The following is a 17339-nucleotide window of genomic DNA, read 5'->3' as shown; positions in this document are numbered from 1 at the left end:
TTAGGTGAAAGAGTAATTTAAAAAAATGTAAATTTTATTAAAAGAAATCGGTTTTGGAGAAACTTTAGCAGTCCAGTCAAGTCCATAGTTGGAAAATCAAGTTTTTTTTTTATTTGACTCGTTCACTTTAAAACCTAGTGAGTTAGGCGAGTCAAATTTAATGAGATGCATTAGTCAAGTTTTGATTATGAGGATTTGATTGGTTGCCATTTCATTGTTTGATTTCCATTAACACGTTTTTTGTTCATCTTAAAAGTTTCCTTTTTTTTTCTAATGATGGAATGGTCAACATCTATCTAGGAAAGCTATCAAAAGGGAATCGTTATCCCCTCCAATTCGCTACCTCTCCAATTCCTCCAATTCCTAACATGGGGGTAGAAATGATCACCCTACCCCCTGTCCGAAAACACTGCCCAAGATGGGGTCCACTCCCCCCTATTAGAGGAATTGGAGGTGCCCGCAAATTAGATCCAGATCGTCTACAGCGTTACGAGCAGAGCGGCCTGAGCGACGCACAAACAGGATGCCTTGCAATGACCGCCTTACCCCTGCCCGAGCACCTTGCCCGAGCGGGGGTAAGGCGGTCAGTGCAGGGCGCCCTGTTTGTGCGCCGCTCAGGGCAGGGCGCCGTAGACGATCTAAATTGCCGCAAATTGGAGGAGATAATTATTCTACCGAAAGGTCCCAAAACTCAAGAAGAAAATGGTGTACAATAACAATTACAAAGGGAAAGCATGAACTAGTTGATCACTTTTCGGAATTACAAAACTCCAGCCATTTTTTTTCATGTTAAGAGAATGGAGGTATGAAAATCTCTTTGTACCAATAGCATCAGTCATGGTCAGTACCGATACATAATCAATACATAGAGTATTAGAATTTCTTTCATATTTTCGGTCGATTCGCATCAATATGTATAGGTATTGGCAGCGACTGATACTAGTACCAATACCGTGCACTAAACCCTATCCCCAACTCTATAATCCCAATTTACCAAAAAAACAAAAAACTACATAATCCCTTCATTAGGCAAAAAAAAAAAAAAAACCCGGCAATTTTTGTTTTTCTAGAAATTATTATTCAATATCAATATTATTTATTTACTTTTTTTTTTGTAACTAAAATTTATTAACGCTGGAACAAAGTTCCAACAGAGTCAGAATACAAAAGCAGATTTAAACACTGGGGTGGGGTTTGAAACCAAACAAAGTCATCTTGCACAGATTCCCCAAAAGAAGCTAGGCAGTCCGCCGCTGAGTTGGCCTCCCGAAGGATGTGCTTGAAGTGAATATCTTCAAATCGCATCGCGACCTGTGAGCAGTCTGCAAGAATTGGAGCGATTGTCCAAGGCGTAGCTTGAGAGACATTGTTGAGGATGCTTATAGCCAGAAGATTGTCGCTCTCTATAATCAAATTCTGGATATTCAAAGAAATGACCAACAAGATAGCTTTGCGAATAGCAAGAGCTTCAGCAACTAATGCAAAATTCCAGCCAATACCAGTCGCAAAACAGCAGATAAAAGAGGCTTCCGAACCACGACAAACATCACCAATACCGGCTCTGCCCGGATTACCTTTGCTTGCGCCGTCTACGTTAAACTTAACATAGAGATTGGGAGGGTGCATCCACTTGACAAGTCTATGGGGCCGATGAACCTTGTTCTGCAAAAGTGGGATATGGTCTCTGACTCTAGTAATGGCTCTCCTAATGATGATCTCAGGCCTGAAGAATTGATTCCTGAATATAAGGTCCCAATAGCCCATCCAGATGTGCCAAATGATGTTGCAGAAATATGCAAGTTTAATGATGTTATCCTTGACATTACGATTCAAGTTCTTGATGAAGAAGAGAATAATGGCGATAAAACTTTGATCGATGAACTGATAATATAGCCCTGTCTGCCGCCATAAATGTTGAATGATATGGCAATCTAAGAAAAGATGATTGGCTGATTGATTCTAAGTCTGGGACAAGAAACAAATAGGATTTAAATTCATACCCCTATTAATAAGAATATCTGATAAGGGGAGTTTCTGGTGGAGAATTTTCCATATAAGATGTTGGACTTTAGGAGCCGTAGGAAGGTGCCAAATCTTTAGCCAATCAGATGAAGAATGATGGTCCAAGCCCTTGATCGCAATACTATAAGCCGATGCCATTGTGAAACAACCATTAGATGTAGCCGCCCATATGACCTTGTCCTGGGATGGAAAAATGAGGATAGGGATAGATAAGATCTTGAATGCAATATCAGGGGGCCACCAATGGAATACCATATCTCTAATCCAAGAGCTGTTGGATGGATCAATGAAACGAGCAACTGATGTTGGTGCATTTCTCGGCAAAGGAAATGGAGCTGTCGAGGGAGGAGAATCTGGGATCCAAAAATCCAGCTATGCATTAACATTAAGACCATTCTCGATTCTATAGAAAATCCCTTTTTTCAGAAGTTCCCTAGAAGAGCATATTGACTTCCAACCCCATGAAGCTGTGGAGGGGCAGTCCGCATTGAGAAATGAAGATGAAGGGAAGTACTTTTGTTTCATTAGTTGACCCCACAGAGATAGAGATGGATTGAGGAGTTCCCATCCTTTCTTGGCCAGAAGAACTTAATTCATATGAACAGAGAGTTTGATGTTAAGACCTCTAAATCTTTTGGGGAAACAAATTGAATTCCAAGAAATAATTGGAACCATTTTGGAATTTCCGTTAGATCAGAAAAAGTCCCTGCTAATAGAATCAAGTGATTTGTGAACTACTGCTGGAATTTTGAAGCATGACATTGTGTATAAAGGCATCGCAGAGAGAGTAGATTGAATAAGCACCACTTTACCAGCCGGACTAAGGAATTGTGATTTCCAATGCTGAAGCTTGTTAGAAACTTTGTTGATCAGACTAGAACAATGACTTCTAGAGATCTTTCCACTGATAAATGGAATGCCAAGATAGGTATCAAGAGAAAAGGTGGGGGTAATCTGGAAGAAATCTTTCAATTGCCTCTTAATTGATGAAGGGACATTGGGGCTGAATTGGGCTCTAGTCTTGTTGATGTTAATGGCCTGGCCCGAGTAATTGCAGTAGGTTCGAAGGACATCCTGAAGAGCATGAACATATAGGGATTTAAGGTGTCAAATAATTTGGTATATTACTTTTTTACCCTTTTATTAACAATTTTTTTCCCCAATAAGATTAAGTATTGTCGTTTCACTTATGTACTCGAAAAATGTGCAAAGACAATGATAGCTTTTGATAATGACATAATGATAAATCACTTTCAAATTATTTTAAAAATCCTCACTTAATTCAATTAAAATACTTTTATAATTAAAACAAGAGGCAATAAAAGTAGATTATAAGTTTGAAGTATACTTATAGAGATGTCATTCAGACATTAATAGCACATGTAAAACATAGATTTGAAACACTTATTGAGGTCTAAATCAGAGGAAAGTTGTTGAGGATTTCAATCAAGACAGTGATTCAACTGTACATTCCCCATGCTTGAACCCATGACATAGAGTGACTGTGATCAAAATGGTCATGCCCAAGAAAATTATTAATAATAAAAAAAAATTGGGACTTATATGTATTGGATGATTTGATCAACTTAGACTATCTTGATCTGGATTGCCCAGTTGATCCATTCCTAGTGCTTGAAACCATAGAAAGTTATCGATTTACGGGTACAGTGAATTATCCAGGGCAAATGCCACAGAATTGGACAGGCAAAAAACCTGTTCCATGGTTTAGTTTAAAGAACTAACTTTCCCTTTATCCACGGTGAAGAGAGAACCTCTTAATTCATGGGATTTGTGTTACGTGCATCGACTTTCATTAGTTTTATATCCTATGTATTAATTATTTTTTTTGGTAAACATATCCTATGTATTAATGTGTGTTATTATCGTGTGGTGTTGGCGTTATCTGTTCTTTTTATATAGTTAGGTGGTTTAGGGAGTTATCAACATAGTGGGTAAAAATTATTATAGAAGTGGCTTGGAGGTTTTTTTTTTTTTTTTTGGTAGAAGAAATGGCTAGGAGTTATTGGTGAAGTGGGATGCTTAGTTGTACTAGGTAGTTATGTTGTATGATTATTTATACATTGCTAGACCTAATAAAAAGATAATATTTGAATCCCTAAAATATCTCTTGAAATTATCTTGAGACGAGGTCAGCTACCTCCCAATAAGCCAGATGCCCTTGCTTCATCACTAAAGCAAATCTTTGTTTTTTTTAAAAAAAAAATTCTTATTTCTTATCTTCCTCAACCTATTTTATCTCATCTTCTCTATTATTCCTCTTGTTTTTTTTTTTTTTTTTTTTTCTATTTTTATCCTTGCACGTAAGAATCTGATCCTTTGATTCGATCAAGAAAGGGCATTTTAGACATTTGAAAAAATAGGACGGGAGTTAATGATTTACCTTCAATATTTCAAGAGTGCAATCATACTGGCAAATCAACTTGGATGAAGAGATTCTCTCTTCATGCGGTGTAGGGTGGGAGAAAACTTTCTTCTTTATAATACATGCTCATTTCTTATTATATGGGCACATATGTAGGGAAAAGACTCCTTTGTGGATTTTGTTTTTCCCGTGTGGATGTCTAAGTGGAAAATTATCCTCCAATTTCTTTATGCTAGGCAGTAAGGCAATGCTAGGTGGAGATACCGACATGTGACAGCCTGGACATATGGCAATGCTTGGATGTCTGAGCTGCCATGTGTCGGCATCTCCACCTAGCACTGCCGCACTGTCGAGCTTTAGGAATTGGAGAGGATAATAATCCATGTCTAAATTGGAGAATGGATCATTAGCACATACCAAGCAGGGAACATTCATGTGAGAGGTAAACACTAGGGGTGTCAATGGGTCGGGTTGGGCCGGGCCTACCAAAACCCTGACCCTGACCCTAGAGGTCTAAACCCTGACCCTGACCCTGACCCAACCCTGGCAGGGCCAAGAAACCCTCAACCCTGACCCGACCCTGCCAGGGTTTTTCTCTGGCCCGGCCCGACCCAACCCGACCCTGATAGGGTCGGGCAGGGTCGGGTCGGCCCTGATTGACCCTGTCTTGACCCTGTTTTAACCCTGTCTTGACCCTGATTGATATATATCAAAGAATATATCTAAAAAAAACCTGAAAAATTCTGTAAATAATAAGAATAAGATGGCAAGGAGAGAGAGGGAGAGAGGGACTTGTAAATTTAAATAAAAATAATTCACAAACATCTATAAAAATCCATAAATAAAAATATTGCCATAAACATCCATAAATAAAAATACTCTCACAAACATCCATAAATAAAATACTTCCACAAACATCATAAAAATACTACCACAATCATCCATAATAATCTACCACAAATATCCATATAAATACTGCCACAAACATCCATAAAAATACTACTGCTACAATCATCCATGAATAAAAATACTGCCACAATCAACCATCAATCACAGCAGCATCCATGATCCATCTCCATGATATGCTTGAATCTGGGATTCCTGGAAAAAAAAATGCCCAAAATGAGGGAAAAACTCTATTAATACAAACAGATGTCAAAGAAAATATTAGCTAATAAGAACTATTGTTTGGATACAAGTCCTTACCAGTTCACGCCAAATAAGTATGCATTATCATCCATCAAGTCAAAGTTATAGTTGCATCACCACAATCATTGTTAGTAGCTGAAAAAAAACACATTTAACAAATGAACAAATCAATAAACTTAATCATCATTCATAATGTTATTATTATTATTGTAATTAAATGATATAAGGGAATTTAAAAGGTTGTTACCTGATTCGATCTTCTCAAGGTCAATTAAGTTCTCTTCAACATCAATTGAAACCGGTGTCTGTCGTAGCCAATCTTGTGTACATACCAATGCCTCTACCATCTTAGGTGTCAAAGAGCTACGGAACTGGTCTAAAATCCTACCACCGGTGCTAAAAGCACACTCTGAAGCAACACTTGAGACAGGAATCGCCAAAACATCCCTTGCCATCTTATTTAGAATCACAAATCGTGTACTATTGACCTTCCACCAATTCAAGATGTCAAAAGAATTGAGTTCATCCTCCTTCTCAATACCTTCCAACAAATATTTGTCTAAGTCAGATGTCACATGGAAACGCTCCTCCTCTTCTAATGCATTATGAAAACCCCTTTCTGAAAATTCACTGTCATCATCATCTATTGATGAACCATCAAAAGAGGTTGTAGATGAATCAACTCTCACTGTACTACTTGTCGACCCCTGCATTTGGTAATGTCTCAAGAGACGATCCATGACATTTTTAATCCTCTCAATTTTCTCTTCCACCTCATGTTGAGAATATAATTTTGAATAGCAATATTTCACATATCTCAACTTAAATCGTGGATCAAGAACACGAGCAACAACCAACATAATATTCATTTTGTCAGTGCCACTACCACCCCAATATTTGTCAAATTTTTCTTTCATTGCCAATGACATATCCCGAATCATGTCATCTTCACTTCTTGACCACTTGTTCAACTGTGATTCAATCACACTAATCTCTTTGAAGTAAAGATTTGAAGTAGTAAAAAGAGACCCAGACAATCTTGTAGTTGCATTATAAAAAAACTCCAACATCTTGCATAAAACTTTAGCTCTCTCCCAATCTTGAGTAGTTGGGACCCCATCCTTGCACTCCATAGTAAAGTTTGGGTCTCTATCTTCTACACATTCAAAAGCTTTTTGAAACTCCAAAGCAGTTTGCAACATAAGATATGTAGAGTTCCAACGAGTAGAAACATCTAAACTCAAAGCTTTCTTACACTCAATCTTTTCTTGCTTATAACACAATCTAAACTGTTGTGACCTTGATGGTGAACTCCTTACATACTTCACTACAGAACGAACTCTACTTACAACATCTCCACAATCCTCAAGACCTTTCTTGACAATCAAATTCAAAATATGGGCAGCACATCTCATATGAAAAAACTCACCACCCAACAATAACCCATTTTTCTTATTAAATCTTCTCTTTAAATTTCGAATTGCAACATCATTACGCTTGCATTGTCCACAGAAATACTACACGCTTTATCCAACCCCCAATCAATCAAACACAGCTCAAGGGCATTACTAATTGCTTCACCAGTATGTGGTGATGGGACTACGCAAAAGTTAATGATTTTCTTTTGCAATTTTCAATTTCGGTCAATGTAATGTGCTGTGAGGCACAAATAACCAAGATTTTGGATAGAAGTCCACATATCTGTGGTGAGGGACACCCGTTGAGCAGTTCTCTTAAACAAATCTTGCAACTTCTTTTTCTCCCCCAGATACAATTGCAAGCAATCTTGTGCCACAGTATTACGGGTCAAAGTATTAAACCTAGGCTGTAAAGCCTTACAAAAATCTCTAAACTCGTCCCGCTCTACAAATATAAATGGTAATTCATCCATAATAATCATGCGAGCAAGCGCATTTCTACACAATTCATAATAAAATTTCCAAGCTAAGATACTAGTGATTGTACTCTTACCATCACTCGTGTCAACTTTAAAATCCAAAAGTTTTTGCTTGTTATTTTTTTCACTACTTGGACACAGAAGACATCTATCCAAATGTCGTTTTAGTGAACTAGTACCATGTTCACTTGCACAACCAAATTCCTTGTGGCAATACTTGCATGTACACTTAGTAGCTTTTGAACCACTAGGAGGTATAACTTTAGTGAAGTGATTCCAAACACTAGATGACCCTATAGTGAGGGGATTAGAAGATACCTCAGACGCATTAGAGTTTGGTTGTGCCTTTGTAGAGTTTGTCACAGGATCCTTAGAGCTTGATTCAACTGGATTTGAATTTGGATGATTTGAACTTGAGTTTGGCTGCCTTGGATTTGAGTTTTCCTCCATTGAGATCTGTACAAATTCAAAAATCCAGACATGTGTAAGATCTTTGAAACAATAAGTTGAAGAAAATAGTGAAGAAGAAGGAGACTTGCTCTGTATGATTGATACATGGTGTGAGTGATGAGCTCCCACTCAGATTGATACATTAATGAAGAAGAAGGAGACTTGCTCCCACTCAGATTGATACATCAAAGGGAAGAACGTGTAATTAAGACAAAGTACAGGGGAGGGGATGTAATTTTCCCTAAGTTAAATTAATTTACTAGTGTAAATTTACTAGTAAACACTAGAAAGTGGTGCCAAAGTCTGATACTTTGATTCTATATCTATCATCTAAGAGTATAACAAAACAAATCCTTTAAAAAAAATTAAAAGTGATCTCATCATAGTTTCTTGTAAATCTAACCTACCCTTTTATGATTATTGGTGATTTTAATGAAGTCCTAAGCCAAGATGATAAATTCGGGGGTACCCCTTTCATTCTAACTTCTCCTTTTGCTGCTTCCCTTAACTCCATCATTTATGATTTCTGTTTAGAAGAAATCTATCCTACAGGACCCTGGTTTACTTGAAGAAATTGTAGGAAACCACCTAACTGTGTACTTGAACACTTGGATTATTTACAGTATCAAGCACGGGATACTTGTTTCAAATAATATAATAGACAAGTTTATTAATTCAATTCACATTGTATATACATATATACAGTTATGCAATGAAACACCTTTTATTTTATTTATTTATTGTTAATTTCTGCGACAACATATTCCAGAACAGAGGTTATGGGAGTGGGGGTCCATGGCCTCACCAACTATTAAACAAGAAGAAAAACCAATTATCAGATTGCTTACATTCAATGTATAGATTTTCAACTATTAAATTTAAAAAATAAATAAAAGAAACTATCATTTATTTTAATATATTTCCCCATTTCATTACAAGTCAAGTTATGATAATCATAGGGTATAAATATGAATTCCATATTGGCTCATCTTACTTCCCAGAGGAGTTCCAAAGCATCTTCTAACCTCTTTAATTACCCCTAAAACAAAAGTTTCAATCCTATCAATTACCCATACAACAACAGATTAAACAATCATGTTGGCCCTTTCTTCTTCTACTTCTTCTTTGTATCCAACTACCTATGGCTACTGGCCTTTGGAAGAAAAAAAGATGAGCCAAGAAGGCCAGCAGAATTCATGGACAGCCAAAGACCCTTTCTTGAATTGCAATTCTGAAGAAACTGAAGCTTTAGATTCACCACCATCTTTACAATTCCCTTCATTGCAACCCCATTTGGATTCTTTTCCTTCCAGTGCCATTACCAATATTGATCCATCCTTAATCAAGAAGCTGAATCATAATGCCAGCGAACGTGATCGCCGCAAGAAATTAAACACTCTCTATGCTTCTCTTAGATCAATACTTCCAGGGGCTGATCAAACGGTACTTTAAAAAAAAATTAAAACTTTTCTTAATCTAATTGCCTTTGGTTATGCTTTAGTTCCCAAAGTTCTAATGGTATATTTTTCAATTGGGTAAAATTGCAGAGGAAACTAAGCATTCCGGCGACGATTTCTCGGGTTTTAAAATACATACCTGAGCTGCAAAAACAAGTTGAGAAGCTGAAACAGAGAAAACAGGACATCCTATCAAGTATTCACAAGAAAGGAGATCAAATCCACATCGATACTAATCAAAGTAATGGGATTGTTCGAAGATCATTACCAAGTGTTTCGGTGAGTCAAATTGAAGAAAGAGAAGTAATGATTCAGATATGTGGGAGTCAGAACATGAGAAGTTCACTGTCAGAGGTTTTGCTTAATTTGGAAGAAGAGGGCCTTGAAGTGTCTAATGTTTCAGCCTCTGCTTCATCAAAGGTGAGTGTTTTACAATCTACATCTTCGAGTCTACTTTCTTTCTCAATCATGATTCATTGAAGACAATAAATTGATTTTGAGTAGTTCTTTAAATAGAATTCCTCATTATTAGTATGGAATCTAATTAGAACTCATATTTGATTGAACAGATAAGAGAAAATCAACAAGGGTTGAATTGTCAGATGTTGAGTCAGAAACTGCTGTCAATGTGTGAGAGCAAGGAAGAGTTGTTTTTCTGATGCAAATGCTTAATTTTGGCCAAACAAACTAACAACACAACCTTAGGTTTTGCAAGAAGAGATCAGAGGAGGAGGAGAACAGAGGACTATGCAGGCATGACTATGATGATGATGATGCTGATGATGATTCATGGAACCTCTCATTTCTTGTACTAGTACTACTACTACTACTACTACTACAAATACCAAAGTCTTTATTCCCTCACCATGTATACTCTGATTAACTTAAATTAACTTTTGTAAATTAAATTAGCTTCTATTCTACAGTCATAGATTTCTTTCAGATTATAATTTCTATCTCTTTTCTATCCACAAATACCTCTACAGTGCCTTTCATTTTTAAGTCTAAACTTAACCACACAATGAGTAGTTACAACATTACTCTGTGTCAAAGGGCAGAACCAAGTACCATCTTATAAAGATACATCGATTGGAACTTTAAGAATAGCATGCATAATATTTGAAGGAAATAAAGAAGATAGCAAATTGTACTTCTTAACATTCCTAGAAATGAGATCTTTAAGGACAGGGCTGAGGAATCCACGCATACTAGCAGCACTGTTGCGAGGATGGGGAAAGACCCAAATAAGAATGAAGTGCTGAATATTAGAACATACCTTGAGTCCTTGATGCGAATTTGGGAAGGAGGAACCGAGGAAGAAGAAGGCTGCTAGTCGTCGAGCGGCGGCTTTCTCAGCTTCTCGTGGATGAAGAAGAAGAATGGGAAGACTGAAAATGTGAAAAGTGAAAACAAAAAGGGAATATGGCCATATGGGATTAGGGTTATTTATCACTCTTAGGGGTATTTTGGTATTTTCAGCCATATAAAGGCTTATAAAGAATTCAGGGTCGGGTCAGGCCCGGGCCGGGCTAGGCCCGCCATGTTGAGCCCGACCCGACCCGACCCTGCCAGGGTCAGCCAAAATCTCAACCCTGACCCGCCCTTCGGGCTAGCAGATCAGGGTCGGGTTCGGGCCGGGCTCAGGGCGGGTTCGGGCGGGTTCGGGCCAGCCGGGTATTATTGACACCCCTAGTAAACACTTGCCCTTTTTGTTTCCATTAATACCTCTCCTCATCTTGTAAATTGCAAACATGGGACAGATGGTTACTTCTCGCTAGGGCTGCAAGTTTATCCCTGACAACCCAAGCCCGCCTTGAGCCTAGATAGGGCTTGGGTTGAGATACCCTAACCTTGAGGGCGGGTCAGGGTTGGGAATTTTCGTTGCTGCTCTAAGTCAGGGTTGGGCCGGGTTAGGGTTGAGGCCTTGGGTAGAGCCCGGCCTAACCCGACCTTGTCGTCTTCTTCTTCCCAACCTAGCCAACCCATGGATCTCCCTTCCCCTCCCCCCCCCCCCCCATGGTCAGTGACAATCAGGGTCAGCCAGCCCGACCCTTTGGGCGGGTCAAGGTAGAATTTTTCTGGTCCCAAGTTAGGGCCAGGCTGGGTCTAGGCCCAACTAAGGGGACTCAGGGTTGGGTTGGGTTTTTAAAAGGCAAGGCCCAACCCGACCCTTATAGCCCTATCTCTCAGGCGTACGTGCAGATGAACTGGACTCACTAAATTGACCATTTCAAACATTGGATTTGCCATGGAAAGCAAGACTTGAGATCAAGTCTTGGCAATAATAGGGCTTAGACATTTTTTTTGATGAATAAGACTTAGACATTACCAACTAAAGTTGGCAAAAACTTTTTTGCATTTATCAAGATTTGCCACTCTTTACTCATTGGAAATTAAATTAAGCAAGCACTCGAAAGTCTGCTTCACATTACAAAAGTCCATTTTATTATACTTGAAAGTTTTAAACAAACAAGATTCTAGTTAAGGATGAAGTGATAGTCAAAGCATGCACACAGAGGGGGATCGGAGAGAGAAAGAGTTCTAATGTGATGGTGGTGATGCCAAAAGCTTCTCCCTAAGACTCTTGAAAAAGGAGAACATCTGATCAGGATCAGGCAGGTTGTCTCTAATAAGAGGGAGTTGCTTGAAATTATGAATCCAAGCATGCAAGCGAGGGAAGGTATGGGGTTCAATCAACTTAACCCCTGCTATGTCTTCCATCACTCCCAACCAGTGACCCAACACTCCCAAGACCAAGTCCACATATCCGATGCTTTCTCCACCCAAAAATTTCTTATCTCCAATAAGGCCCTGCTCTTCGATAATTCTCAATATTTCCAAGCTCTCTTTATTGGCTACAGCTTGTTCTTCACCTGAAGTAATAAAGAACTTCCACAAAGTAATAGCCTGTAAGTGAAATTAAGAAAAGAAAAAGGCACCAATTAACTAATATTAGATCTTCATCCCCCCTTGCAAACCAAACCATTTTAGAATGAAGATGATATATGCTAATTAATTGTTACAAATTACCTTGTCGTCGTAGAATTTCACCCAAAATCGAGCAATGGCTTTCTCATAAGGATCAGTTGGAAGCAGGGGGTTCTCAGGCCAAGTCTCTTCGATGTATTCAAGGATGACCAAAGACTCTGCTATTGGTTTTCCATCATGAACAAGCACAGGGATTTTCTTGTGAACCGGGTTGTACTGCAACAGTAACTCACTCTTGTTGGAGAGATCTTCTTCTATGTATTCATATTCTATTCCCTTCAGTTTGAGAGCCCATAAAACCCTGTAGCTATATCCACTTAGCGAAGTTCCCAACACCTTAACTTCTCCCATGTTTTTAAGAACTAATATTTGGATGTGTATGGATGATTTCCTATTCCCACCCCTCCTCCAAAAGAAATGTTTTATAGTGATTGAGATTCAGAGTTTTCTTCTTTGACAAGCTTGAAATATGTAATTAATTATTTTATGGATTGATGATGGATGGACTGCTCTTGCTTTGCTTGGGCAGCAAGCTTGAAATATGTAATTAATTATAGTTTTCTGTTTTTTAATTTTAATATAATAAGGTTAGTTGACCAAATCAGCATCTCGAAATCATCTTTGAAAAAGTTGAAAAATGTAGAATGTGGGTCGCTTGGAGGTGGGCTTAGATCAGTCCGAAGGGATTGTTGGAACTTTGGAAACTAAAATTTAATTGGTCGTATGCCCAACCCACCCAGCCCATCCAAACCCAACCAAAGGAAAATACTTCAAGCTAGATATGGGCTTGAATTTTCTTTGGGTTGAGCTCAAGTTTGGTTGGGCCAGGATTGTATTCACACAAGTTTGTGCCTGCATGACACGCCTTCAGGTTAAGAGGTGGCAATTTCTAACATCACCTGGCAACCCGACATGATATTAGTTGGGCTAAGGTTTGCCTTCCAAAAAATGAGAGTGGATTGGTACTCCGGAGAGTAAAGGAAGGGAACATTGCAGGAACCATAAAAAAAAAATCTGAAAATTTGTGTCTAGGCTAAAAAACAGTATTCAAACTAAGTGGGCATATTCAAGATACTTGAAATCGGATTCAATTTAGACGGTTACTTGTCCAACTGATGCATCTTTAGTTTGAAGGAAAATTTTGAAGTATAGACACCTTGTTAGAGACATCATTCGTTCAAGCCTTGATGATGAATGTGATACCTACTTGTGGCTTGACAATTGTGATCCAAATGGTGTTCTTATTTCTAGATGTAGGGATTGAATCAAATATTATTTCTAGATCGACTGTGACCCAAATGGTGTTCTTATGTCATCAGTCTTTTCTTTTGCCTCCTTCTTTGTTGTTTTTACTTATACATAGCACCCCTCCACGGTTCTGCTTACCTTTCTCTACAGATCATGTTGGGTTTTGGGCTCAATTATTATGACTAGATTTATTGGGTCCATATTAATTTACTTAAAGGGGATTTAATCCAGACCGTCCATTGTGGGGATGGATTAGGTCAGGGGTTTATTTATAGTAATCCTGAGTCCCTGCCGTTGCCCATTGTATTCTTGTAACTTGACTCACGAAAGTTACAAAGGAAAAAATACTTGGGAGGAGATAGCAAAAGGCTTAGGACAAAGGAAGAACCCAAGAGGGTAGCTCAGTTGGTTAAAGCTTCAAGGATCTACATAAAATGAGAGAAAAAGTATGTAAATCAGTCTCATTTCATTCATTATTCCATTGATTGTATCCTAGTACATGTGAAGTGAAGATCCTGTTAATGGGTTGATTAGTTAACTTAACAAGTAGCATCAGAGTTAGACCTTCGCATGCTAGAATCGATGTATTTTTGTATTGGTTGAATCATTGATAATAGTTTGATTCGGATTCGTCACCAATGTTTGATTTGTCTCCGTTGAGTTATTTTGGATGCAATGATGCAAGCCTAATAATGAAAATTTGCTCAATTCAAAAAAAATAATTTGTAAAAAGCATACTAGCATGACGTGTTGCGTCAGAGGGAGCACATGCATTGGGTACCTTTTCCCTTCTAAACCTGATTTTCCTCTCAGAGTCTCGGAACTTTAAAGGTTTTCAAAATAAACAAAAAATAGGATTTGGGCCGATGCTGCTGCGAACCAGAAGTATTAAAAATAAAATATATAAGAAATATGGAAGAAGGTTCGGCCGGTCGGTGGGATTTTCTGGCTAGTAATTGGTCTTCGGTGATGGCAAGGCCTGGGGAGAACAAGGTAATCGTCGGTTACCGCAGTATTTTAAAAAAAAAAAAAAAAAAACCAGAAGCGGTTTTGGGTTCTTGGCCGACAGGAAGAGGGATTATTCCGGCTATTGATTGGTTGGATTTGGGTTCTTGAAGGCGGCCGGGTTGAGTATGAATATGAACCAAGATAAACATCATGCTGATTCCCCCTCTCTCTGCTCTTCCTCCTCCTTTATCAAATTTGGATTTTTTGTGTATTCTGATGGCGATTGGAAGCCTAACTCATAGTGTGGTGGCATGGGTGTCTCTATCCACGGGGTTCGTCGGGAGTTTGTGGTTGCTATGTGTAGATCAGGCCGCGGTTTTTCTGTTTCGTCAATGGAGGCTGAAGCTCTCAGGGATGGATTGCTGTTGGCTAGGAGTCTGTCAGTACAACACCTTTATTGCTTTTTCGATTCTCTAGGCCTTTTGTTGTGCCTTAATAATTTTGCTAAGGCCCCTGATTGGGCAACTGATGTATTAGTTCAGGATATTTTTTCATTGTATATGAGTTCGTTAGTGTAAGTTTTAGCTTTGTACCCCATTCAAGTAACGGTGAAGTTCACATTCTAGCTAGGGGGCTTCTTTGGTTGGTTTGTCTAAGCTCTGGTGGATTGAACCACCTCTCTTTCTTGTAAATCTTGCCATCTTAAGTCGCAGGAAAAGCTATTTTAGATTTTTCAAAAAATCACTCGGTAGAGGCGTTTCTCCACCTTCTTTGGTAGAAAAGAAAAAGAAAAAAGGATAGTAGTACCACATATAAAACATACATTTGAAACAGTATAGAGATTTGAATCTAAGGATTATGCTATAACAAATTCGTTTCATCAGTTGTTGAGGATTTCAGTCAAGACAGTGATTCAACTGTACGTTCCCAATGCTTGAAGCCATGACATAGAGTGATTGTGATCAGAATGGTCCATGTCCAAGAAAATTATTAATAATAATAATAAAAAAATGGGAAAAATTTCTCTGTCCGGGAGTGTGGCCTATGCCAGCACTCCCAAGAATGTATCTCTCTCCTCCACATGTGAAAAGACATCTCTGCCCCCTTGTTTTAAGGAGGAGAGAGATAGATACATGGGAGTGCTGGTGTAGGCCACACTCTCGTACAATAAACTGCTTCCCTAAAAAAATTGGGACTTATATGTATTGGATAATTTGATCAAGTTAGACTATCTTAATCTGGATTGCCCAGTTGATCCATTTCTAGTGCTTGAAACCATAGAAAGCTATAGATTTGCAGGCATAGTGGGCTATCCAGACCAAGTGCCATGGGATTGGATAGGCCGGATAGGCCAAAAACCCATTCCATGGCTTAATAACAAAAGGATATGTTTCCTTCGCCCACCTTGGAGAGAAAACCTCTTAATCCATGGGATCTGATCCTTTGATTGGACTAAGAAAGAGTATTTTAGACATTCAACAATATGCTTGAGTTTATGTCAAATCATCTCTTCATGAGGTGTAGTGTGACTGAAAACTTTCTTCTTTGGAACATTGGAATTTTGCCAACAAAGGTAAGACTCGATCTCAAGCCTTGGCAACAATAGGACTTAGACATTACCAACTGATCTACTTGACTCCTTTTCGGAATTAGAATCATATTTGGGTGGCCATAACTTAGGCAATTCTTAATTGTAAACTTCTTGAATCAGAATCCTCTAATAAAAAAAAAAAAAACTTAGAGGATTAGAATCCGAATCAAACAAAGCCTAAAGTCAGCAAGCGCTTATATCATTTAGCAAGATTTTTCACTCTTTACTCTTGGGAATTAAATTAAGGATCCAAATTCGTAAAAAAAAAAGGGGTAATTTACACATACAATCCCTGAGGTTTCACAAAAGGATGATTTTATCCTCTAGTTTTGGAAAATTCTGCGTACCCCCTGAGGGTTACAAACGGTAACAAATAAACCCATTCCATCAGTTTATGACTAACACTGTTAAAATCAAAATGTAAAGTGACAAAAATGCCCCTTCAAGAAAAAAAAAAAAAAAAAAAAACCTGCAACTCAGCTTCCCCAAATCGATAAAATCGATTTGGGGAAGATGAGTTGCAAGTATCTTTGTAGGGAACACCATGGAACCAAATCGAATTTTCGATTTGGGGAAGATAAGTTGCAGGTATCTTTGTAGGGAACACCATGGAACTGATCCTGATTCACTCTCCTTCCTTTCCCTCTTCCATTTGCTTTAGGTTTGAACCCATTTGTATCTGTGTTTCTAGCTTTTGTTTTTAACTCTACGATTAGCTTTGTTTTTGTTCAGAATCTAGGGTTTGTTAGTGGGAAAATATCATCCCCCTGTCCTCTAAGTATCCATAATATCAATCTAATCCCTAAGTTTTGAATAATGACAATGCCGTCCCCTAATTTCCCAAGATTCTATACCCTAAGTGTTAAAAAACACCATTAAATGATGATGTGGCATGTACAAAATTTCTAAAACCCCAAAACACCCTTAACCCAACACAACCCAACCCTAACCTAACCTAACCTAACATTCTCTCTCCTCTGTCACTCCTCCCCATCCCTCGTTTCTGTCTTTCTTCCCCCCTGATATTCTCTCTTTGTTCTAAAATGAATAGAATTTGAGTGCTTCCAATTCAAAGAATATTTGTAGGGATTACTTAGAAGTAATAATATGTGTCATTAGAGTTGCAACAGAGAACTTAAAATCCAGTCAAGGAGCGGTAGAGAGACGAACTGAGAAGGGAGAAAAGATAAAGCTTTGGGTCGCTTC

General features: G+C 38.3%; 2 protein-coding genes across 2 annotated transcripts; one reads left to right on the top strand and one right to left on the bottom strand.

Moving 5' to 3' along the window:
• Positions 1-8996: 8996 nt before the first annotated feature.
• LOC122646170 (transcription factor ORG2-like) lies at positions 8997-10017 on the top strand. Its single transcript, XM_043839661.1, has 3 exons — positions 8997-9344; positions 9449-9778; positions 9928-10017. Exons 1-3 carry the CDS (start codon positions 8997-8999, stop codon positions 10015-10017), a joined length of 768 nt encoding a protein of 255 aa, XP_043695596.1.
• Positions 10018-11899: 1882 nt separating this feature from the next.
• LOC122646768 (probable glutathione S-transferase) lies at positions 11900-12697 on the bottom strand. The gene is made up of 2 exons (XM_043840366.1): positions 12389-12697; positions 11900-12265 (listed from the first exon to the last, which is right to left on the bottom strand). The coding sequence occupies exons 1-2, from the start codon at positions 12695-12697 to the stop codon at positions 11900-11902; spliced, it is 675 nt and encodes a 224-aa protein (XP_043696301.1).
• Positions 12698-17339: the final 4642 nt, after the last annotated feature.

This window comes from Telopea speciosissima, chromosome 11, assembly GCF_018873765.1.
Source record: "Telopea speciosissima isolate NSW1024214 ecotype Mountain lineage chromosome 11, Tspe_v1, whole genome shotgun sequence".
NCBI classification, from domain to species: domain Eukaryota; kingdom Viridiplantae; phylum Streptophyta; class Magnoliopsida; order Proteales; family Proteaceae; genus Telopea; species Telopea speciosissima.
The sequence above is the reverse complement of the archived record's forward strand: the minus strand, read 5'-3'. Positions and strand labels throughout refer to the sequence as shown.